This window comes from Oryctolagus cuniculus, chromosome 5 (genome assembly GCF_964237555.1).
Source record: "Oryctolagus cuniculus chromosome 5, mOryCun1.1, whole genome shotgun sequence".
Classification (NCBI taxonomy): Eukaryota; Metazoa; Chordata; class Mammalia; order Lagomorpha; family Leporidae; genus Oryctolagus; species Oryctolagus cuniculus.
The window spans coordinates 130,369,395-130,378,505 of NC_091436.1; the positions used below are offsets into that span (position 1 = coordinate 130,369,395).

The 9,111-nt window shown below is 59.9% G+C and overlaps 1 protein-coding gene across 1 annotated transcript; it reads left to right on the top strand.

Annotated features, from left to right (window-relative positions):
- Positions 1 to 479: 479 nt before the first annotated feature.
- Positions 480 to 8,912, top strand: KCNK16 (potassium two pore domain channel subfamily K member 16). The gene is made up of 5 exons (XM_002714702.5): positions 480 to 868; positions 4,562 to 4,676; positions 6,169 to 6,335; positions 7,040 to 7,205; positions 7,472 to 8,912. Exons 1-5 carry the CDS (start codon positions 656 to 658, stop codon positions 7,693 to 7,695), a joined length of 885 nt encoding a protein of 294 aa, XP_002714748.1. The 5' UTR covers positions 480 to 655; the 3' UTR covers positions 7,696 to 8,912.
- The last annotated feature ends 199 nt before the right edge of the window (positions 8,913 to 9,111 follow it).

The following is a 9,111-nucleotide window of genomic DNA, read 5'->3' on the forward strand; positions in this document are numbered from 1 at the left end:
AACCCAGTTCACGAGCAGCACCGGCCCTGGCACGGTCCCTGAGCGAGACTGTCATCTGTCTGCTTGCTCTGCCCTGGTCTGTCGCCCGGCTCCCGGCTGACTCTTCCCCCAATAGGCAGGTCAATGCTGCCAGCCTGGTGTTGCTGCCTAGGCAACTGAGTAGAAGGTTTATTCACCACCCCCCCATTCTGATTTCTGCCCAGCTCCTAAGCTTGGAGGCTTGCAGCCTTCAGGGGTGAAGAGGCTGGGGGCCGTGGAGAGCACCTGTTCAAGTCTGGGCCACGGGGGTGCCCATTTCAGATGTGGCTCAGAAACACCCACCCAGCCTGCAGACAGCGAGTGAGACATGAAGACCTCAGGAGAACCAGGTAGGTTTCTTTGAGGGGTCCATGCTGCTGACTTACTGCTGCCCATGGGGGAAAAAAAGGAAGAAAAGGCTGGGTGGGGGTGGCAGGCCTGTTTGCACTCCGAGCACTTAGTGCAGCCAAGCTGAGCCGCACTGTTCAAACACACTCCCCGGCCTGCAGACACCTGCGCCGCAGAGCAGGGCACGGCAGGTCCTGGGCACAGGTCCCTGGGCGCTCACTCCTCACCTGCCTCCCACCTCTCCTCCCCGTAGCCAGCCCCGAGGCCCTGGCAGGGTCCTGGCCGTGCTATGCCCTGCACCGGCTTCTGCAGCTGCTGGGGCAGCCGCGTGCTGCCCCTGCTGCTGGCCTACATCAGCTACCTGCTGCTTGGTGCCACCGTCTTCCAGCTGCTGGAGAAGCAGGCAGAGGCCCAGTCCCGGGACCAGTTTCAGTTTGAGAAGCTGCGCTTCCTAGAGAACTACACCTGCCTGGACCAGCAGGCCCTGGAGCAGTTTGTGCAGGTGAAGGGGGGGGGGGGATGTGGGAACGGGAGGGAGGGGGTTGGGAAGGTGAGGAGGGTGGGGGTCCTCATGGCAGGTCCCAGGGGCTGATGCCCGCTGAGGAAGCTGAGTGGCAACAGAGAGCCTAGTAAAACCCAGTCCTGGGTTCTGGCCCCAGGTCTACAACCAATTGCTGTGTGACCTTGAGCAAATCATTTAACCTCTCTGGCCTCAATTATCCTCCCCTAGGGAGCAAAAAGAATAGTGTTACCTGTCCTGCATGTGGATCAGTGCCAGTAACGGTGGCCAAATTTCCTCCTCCCCCACTTCCGCTCTCCCCACACCCCACAGCTGCTGATCTTTCTCTCCACTCCCCAGCTCCTGTCCCCGGGCAGAGACACAGATCAATGCCAAGGGCAGTCACCAGGCTGGCTTCCCGAGTGTTTGTTCCGTCTGGAACTGGGCTTGGTGGGCAGTGGCCAGGGTGACTGAGCTCTGCCAGCTTACCCTGGGGAGCTCTCTCTGGTGGCAGAGGGGGCCATCCCCCTGCCTAGACCCCCTCCCCATCCCTCACTCCCAGAAACAAGGCAACCAGGTGTGGTGGGGAAGCAGAGGGTCGAGGCAGGGACAGGAGCGGCTGAGAGTGGCTGCACCTGCTGATCATTCACAATGTGCCTCCAGCAGCGAGCAGCGGGGCCTGGGGCTGAGCGCTCTCCGGGTGTTTTCTCATACCCCTGTCTCCACCGCCACCTCCACTTTGTAGACAGGAGCTGAGGCAGCGAGCGGTAGAGTGTGTTGACCAAGGCAGCAGTTCCTGGTAGAACTAGAACTCACACACTGGAACGCTGCGTCTTCACCACACAAATGGCAGAAGTGCAGGGGTGGGGGTGGGGAGGCAGCAGGTGGCTGCCCTCTTCCAGCAAGGACTGGACAGCAGCACCAGCAGCCCCTGGGAGCCTGCGGGCAGCTCACAGGACTCCACCCCAGACCTGCCGACTCGGGAACCCAGTAGACTGCGGTTAAGCCCTGCGGATGGTGCTGAAGTCCCTCAGAATTAAGGGCAGCTGGCCTAGAAGATGACACCTGGTCAGAGAGAACTTTCTGGAACTGTGAGAGAACTATCCCAGGTTCTCCCAGGAAACTGGGCTTCCGGCTTCAGGCTCCACTTCCTTGCCGTCTGGTGAACAGGGTTAGTGAGGCTTGGGGTCATGGTACCCAGATCCGGGCTGAGAAGAGGTCAGGAGCCTCCCAGACCCTGCATTGGAAGGCAGAGGCCCTGGAGACTCCCTCCACCCTGGGTGAGAGGCGGGAGCCAGGAGCCTGAGGGTGTGGGGAGCCCCGGAAGGCAGCATCCCACCAGCTCTGCAAGGCAGAAGGAGGGCAACTACAGACGTGACTGCAGGGTGCCCCCAGTGACGTCCAGGGGCACAAGGCAGCCCTGTCCCTCGACTTTAGGACAAACCCTGCCTTGCCAGGGCAGTGGAGCTGGGAGGCAGAAAAGTGCTGGGGTGAGACCCCGGGATACATGCACAGCCCCCAGCAGCTCTGAAAGCAGGGCTGAAATGGACTCCGGGTGCAAACGAGGCTTGGGCGGGTTCACCACACTCCCAAGCCCGCCTCTCTCCCCCCACCCCCGCCCCATGTGGATTCCCAGAAAAGAAAGCTCTGCGGCCGCCCACCTCTGCCCACCCTGGTACTGGGCACCTCACTGACTTCAGTGCCCCTGCTCTCCAGGATGGAGAACCCAGGCCCAAGGCGAGTGCTGTTCCCAAGGGTGTGAGGGTCTCCAGGAAGCAGGGTGTTTAGGAATGTTCCATCGAGCCTCTCTGGCTCTGTGGGAAAGACGGGAAGCCAAAGTCCACATCCTCAGAGGCCAGTTCCGCAGACATGAGGAGAAGCAGACAGCCTGTGTCAGGGGGATGCCCAGACCGGCCTGGCCCAGCCAGGGGAGCCGCTTCCCATAGGAACTGCTGACCCAAGCTGCCACAGTCCTGCCTGCCTTGGGAGCTGTGCCAGGTGGCGAGGCTATACTGCTGCCCCTGGACAGTGCACAGTTGAAGGGGAGGGGGCTGGGGGCTGGGTCCTGGGGTCCTAGAGTTACGTATTTCCCCTAGTGGTTGGGCTCAGGGATGAAGGCTTTTAGGTTTAAGCCTGCAAAAGTTCAGGTTGTATAACACAGGTGCAAGACACACACACACACACACACACACATCATGCACATATGGGCAATGTACAAAGATGTTTCAAGAAGTTTGTGGAAAATGGAATTAAAAGCTAAGTTTTTAAAAGTATTTACTTATGTGAAAGGCAGAATTTCAGAAAGAGAGGAATAGACACACACACACACAGAGAGAGAGAGAGAGAGAGAGAGAGAGAGAGAGAGAGGGATCATCCATCCATCTGGTTCACTCCCCCAGATGGCCACAAGGGCTGCAGCTGGAGCCAGGAGCCTGGAACTCCATCCAGGTCTCTCACGAGGGTGGCAGGGGCCCAAGCATGTGGGCCATCTTCCACTGCTTTGCCCAGGTCATTAGCAGGGATCTGGATTACAAGTGGAGCAGCCAGGATTCAAACCAGTGCTCATATGGGATGCCGACGTTGCAGGCCACACCTTAACCCACTGTGCCACAATGTTAGCCCCAAAAGATATATTATATGTTGGTGCAAAGAAGTTTTGAAATCCATGCACACCTGAGGTGTTCTAAAAGCCCATGGAGGGGCCAGCGCTGTGGCACAGCAGGGTAACACCCTGGTCTGGGATAGCAATAGAAGATGGCCCAAGTCCTTGGGCCCCTGCACCCATGTGGGAGACCTGGAGGAAGCTCCTGGATCCTGGCTTTGGATCAGCGCAGCACCAGCCATTGCAGTCATTTGGGGAGTGAACCATCGGATGGAAGACCTCTCTCTCTCTCTCTCTGCCTCTCTTTCTCTCTCTGTGTAACTCTGACTTTCAAATAATAAAAATAAATCTTTAAAAAAAAAGCCCATGGAAAATGAAAATGCTATGTATGGATTTCAAATTGTGGCACCAAAATAAACTCCCTTTTTAACTCCACTTTTCCATGAACTTGCTCAAGTCCTCTTGTATAGTTCTCATGCACACACGTGCACACACACACGTGCACACACACCACCCTGCATGTGTGCACACAGACTCTATCTAGAAGTTCCCTGGGAGGCACAGCTGGGACTCACTAGAGGGCAGCCAAGGGCATGGCCACCAGCTCACCTGGAAGGTCACAGAACGCAGGCTTCTTTGTCCCCCACCTTCAGACCTGTGGCTTCCCTGTGGCCCCCAATCCCCATGCTCCCCACTCAGCCCTTCCAGAACCACCCATCCTGACGTCTCCCCAGTCCCAGCAACCCCCATGCAATGTCCTCTTGTCACCAGCTGGGACTCCTGCCTGGACCCCCCAGCAGCATCCTGCACCTCACCGCGGGCCCCTTCCCCTACAGCAGGCCCCCAGGAAACCTCAGTCAGCCCTGGCCAGGGAACAGGCACTAGCCTCGCAGTCCAACAACCCCGGGCGAGTCACTTAGCCACCCCAAGCCATCAAGTCCTTTCCCGAAACGCTAATGCTACTAAGAGGGTAACTCAGAGCAACTTCGTGAACTTCATGAAACTTCATGAAGGCATCCTGTGAAGAACTTGGGGACTCCAGGTCTGTCACCTCCGCCGTCCTCCCCTACCCATGCCATCCCCCCACCACACAGGTCATCATGGAAGCCTGGGTGAAAGGCGTGAACCCTAAAGGCAACTCCACGAACCCCAGCAACTGGGACTTCGGCAGCAGCTTCTTCTTTGCAGGCACGGTCATCACTACCATAGGTAACATCCGGGATATGCGAGGACTCCCCAAGGCCCTGTCCTAGAAGGAGCTCCCCAAAAGCGGGCGCTGGGACGAAGATGTGGTTTAACTGGGAGACGACTCAGGAAACACCGGGAGGGGAGTGGGTGAGCGGAGATAACGCTTGTCTGAATGACTCGGCTCCTTCTGCTCAGGACCCGCGGAGGGGCTGGGCAGACCCCATCCTCAGAAGAGTTCCCGCCAGGGGAGAGACTGAGGGGCTATTTATCTCCCAGCTCCTGCCCTTGCGGCCCAAGGGCTGGTCCTGGGGGCTTTAAGTCTCCAGCATTCTGGACAGGTGCATAGACCAAGCATAGTCCTGCACCCATGAGAGTCTCCCAGGCAGGGCGGGTGTCTAGCCTAGCAGGTAAGATGCCCGTTGAAACACGCACGCTCCACAGGGGACTGCCCAGGTCCAACACCCAGCTCCTGGCTGCAGTCTCAATCTCCCTGTGATGCCGACCCTAGCTCAAGTCACCGGCTCCCTGCCACTTAGGTGGGAGACCTGGATTGAGTTTCTGGCTTCCAACTTAAGCCATTGTGGGCATTTAGGGAGTGAATTGGCAGACAATAGAAACTCTCTCTCTTTCTCCCTCCTTCTGCCTCCCTTCCTCTCTCCTCCCTCCCTCTCAAACAAATACACTTTCTTTCAATCTCTCAGGTAGGATCAGGAGTTCAGCACACTGTTAAGACTGCACTTATGAAGCCCACATCCCATATCTGAGGACCTGAGTTGGAGTCCTGCTCCACCCCCGCCTCCAGCTTCCTGCTAACGCACACCCTGGAAGGCAGCAGGTGGCGGCGGCTCCTGCTATGCACACGGAACACCTGGACTGAGGTCCTGGCTCCCAGCTTTGGCCTGGTCCAGCCCTGGCTGTTGCAGGGAGTGGATCATGGCTGCCATATCTGTTTCCCACCCACACCCCCCCCCCAAAAAAAAAAACACCTTAGATAGGTGGGAGGCCACTTGTGTACAGAACTGTCCACCAAAGCTGCAGGTGATACCCTCGGTGTTCGGAGGGGACAGGACCCTCACAGTACCTGCTACACCCCTTCAGCCAGAAAACCCACTTCACCAGCCCCCAAGGAACCCTTCAGATCCCTTCCAATGCCTCTCCCCCATGTACTCAGTTAGGTCTCATTCAGCACCTCTTCCTTGAGCACAGGTGACAAGAATTATATAAGGCAAAGAACATCACGAGCTAGGAATGACACAAAGCATGAGGGGGAATCACACCCAGGTGGGGGAAGGAGGGTGCCATGCAGGAGGGTTTCCTGGAGGCAGTGTCATTTAAGAAAGATCAGCAGAGTTCCTACAAACAAAGATCATTCTAGCGGAGTTCATGGGAAGGGGGAGGGGCGCCCACCCCCCATAGGTGGTGGAAGAGGAGCCTCTGCTGGAGTCTGGGGAGGGGAGGTGGACGCACTCTGACCCCTGGTCCCTGTATGTGCACATGCCCCCTCCCTCTGCAGGGTATGGCAACCTGGCGCCCAGCACAGAGGCGGGGCAGGTCTTCTGTGTCTTCTACGCCCTGGTGGGCATCCCGCTCAACGTGATCTTCCTCAACCACCTGGGCACAGGGCTGCGTGCCCACCTGGTCACCCTGGAGAGGTGGGAGGACCAGCCCCGGCGCTCCCAGGTAGGGCTCCTCCCTCCCTTGAGGCCTGCAGTGCAACTAGGGGGCGGAGTTGGGTGCAGAGTCTGAGAGGCAGCCACCCGTGGAGTGGAAGAGAAGCGCAGGTGCTGGCAGGGCAGAGGGGGAAGCTGAATGGTGGGGGAGGGCTGGACAAGGGCTAGGCCTGGGGAGCTCGGCAGGGGGCCGAAAGGGCAGGCTGACATTAACCCAGCCTCAACCAGGCTTACATGGGGGCCCCGGATCCTCGAGCCACGCGTTCTCTGGGACGGGAGACAGCTGCCCAACCAAGCTTCCTTAAAGCGGATCTGGGCAGCATGTCCTCGTGGTCATCACAGAATTCTAGCTTCCTTTGGTGTGGCCAGAAACAGGCCACAGGCCACCCAGTACACCCCCGATGCCTACACCAGGAGGGCAGGGGTGAGAAGACTCTGGAACAGTGCCATGCAGTCCTCTGCCCCTGAATGAGCCCCCACGGGGCGTGTTCAAGTGTGACCCCTCCCCCCAGGCCTGACAGGCTCTCCAGATCTCTGCTTAACCCACTTAGGGCAATTCCTCTGCCCAGAGCTTGCCCCAGCCCCACCCCCAAGGTCTGCCGGGCAGGGCAGGGGCCTCGCTACGGCCCAGTCCCACTCCCAGGTTGGCCTGGGACCACTCTACGGTCTTCCCAGCCAACTCAGCGGCAGACCCCTGCCCCGCCCCCACCGCAGCTCCTGCAGGTGCTGGGCCTCGCTCTGTTCCTGGCCTTGGGGACGCTGGCCGTCCTCATCTTCCCGCCCATGGTCTTCTCACACGTGGAGGGCTGGAGCTTCGGCGAGGGCTTCTACTTTGCCTTCATCACGCTCAGCACCATCGGCTTCGGGGACTACGTTGTGGGTGAGAACGGGACAGTCACGTCCGCTGGGGTGGGGAGCCTGGGGGGCCTGGAGGGAGGGCACCCCTGATGGTCAGACATGGCCTCGGGCTGTTCACGGGAGACTGCTGGGGACCATCAGAGGTCTGGGACCCATTGCCAGTCACTTCCCCCAGGGACTTCCACTGCTGATGTTTGTTAAGGGGAAGAAGGAGAGAGCATCCTGGCTGGTGGGGACCCCTAGGAACCCCTCGGACCCCTGCATGGCTGCCTTCCCCTCCCCCGGCAGGCACGGACCCCAGCAAGCATTACATCTCCATCTACCGGAGCCTGGCGGCCGTGTGGATCCTCCTGGGCCTGGCGTGGCTGGCACTGATCCTCCCCCTGGGGCCCCTGCTTCTGCACAGATGCTCCCAGCTCTGGCTGCTGGGCAGGGGCCTCGGCCTCAAGGCCAGGGCCTCCACTGGTGCTCCCGGCCTCTCCAGACCTCAGAAGACCCCCATCTCGGCATGAGCCCCACCCCAAGTGGCCTCAGAAGCCCTCCTCCACCTCCCCCACCCAGCCCACCCCACCCCACCCCACCCCGTGCCCTCTGGTTTTCTTGCCCTGCCTCCTCTTCTCCCAATCCACTCACTCCCCAGCCGGGGCTGATGTCAGGAGCTCTGCGGAGGGAGACAGAGGTGTCTGAGAAAGCAACAGCAGGGAGACGTAGAGGCAGGATCCAAGACAGGTGCGCGTGAGTCCAACACGCACCTGCACCCTTCCCTGCCACAAAGGCTGCCTGGAAGAAAACTCAAGCCCCACGTGGACCACTGCGGCCAGCTGTCCACTGCCCACCCCACATGCCTACCCCAATGAGTTCATGCAGGCAGCATAGGCTGCCCTTCACCTTGCTTCCCTATTTGCAGGCACGGGGCCAAGCTCAGGGGTACAACAGAGAAAGCTCTGCCCCCTAGCGTCCTTGTCTTCTAGTGAAAGGACTAGACAGTGCCCGAGATGCTGTGATGGCAGCAGACCCACGAGAGGAGTGTCTGGTGGGCAGGGCCAGGCTAGGCAGAAGCTTTGGAACAAGCTTAGCACACCCGGGACGGCTGCCTTCGGGAGCTGCCCCTTAGAGCTCCCCAGAGCCCCTCGCCTGGAGGCCTAGAGCTGCCATGAACAAGGCTACGGCCTCTTGGGTCTCCCACTCCTTTCCCGGCCCCCAGGGGACTCCCTCTGGGCTGGTGTCTTCTCAAGCTGCCCTGGGAAGCCAGAGAGCGAACAGATCCCAGGAGCCTTCTGGGAAAGGCACCCTCCCTGGGGAATGCAGCCTCCAGGCCTGGCCTGTCTCCTGCCAGACTGCGACATGTGTGGCCAGAGGGAAGAGCAGGGGTCAGCCTGTCCAGTCCAAGCCCCTGTCTCTCCCACCAGGCTACAACAAACAGGCCCCTAAGTGGCTGGGCCCTGGAGGACAGGACCCCTGGGAGGCGGGGCCCAGGGTACAGGGCTGAGAGCCGGGCAACAGAGAACCCTATGGGCTCTCAGCACACCCTGGGCGGATGCTCTATGCAGGGTGCCTCTGGGGAAGTAAGGAAGGGCAACTCCCCTGGTCAAGGCCCCCTCGCTGCCGAGCCCGGGGACCCTGGCCTTCCTAGGACACACAACGGAGAGGCTGCCGGTTCAGGAGAGCCAGGGGGGCTGGACCGGCAAACCTGGGAGTTGGTCCCAGGGTCCTGGAACCTAAGACAATAAACTCGACTTCTACTTTCTCTTCCGCCAGTGCAGTCTCCACGAGTCCCACCCACTGCTTCCCGCAGGAAATCCTGGGGGCCTGGGGCGCTGGGGACTCTGGGCCCCCTTCCTCTCTGGGTTCTGGGCCTGGGGGGCTGAGCGCAGCGCAAGCACTCGAGGCGGGGCCAGGTGCCCTGGGCTCTGTGCGCCTCTTTTTGT

What these genes read in the sequence shown, in the direction of transcription:
- KCNK16 (XM_002714702.5), top strand. Translation starts at nt 656, where the DNA reads ATGCCCTGCACCGGCTTCTGCAGCTGCTGGGGCAGCCGCGTGCTGCCC. An exon ending in CCCTGGAGCAGTTTGTGCAG is followed by an intron (nt 869 to 4,561) that starts GTGAAGGGGGGG and finishes CCCACCACACAG; the next exon opens with GTCATCATGGAAGCCTGGGT. An exon ending in CACGGTCATCACTACCATAG is followed by an intron (nt 4,677 to 6,168) that starts GTAACATCCGGG and finishes CTCCCTCTGCAG; the next exon opens with GGTATGGCAACCTGGCGCCC.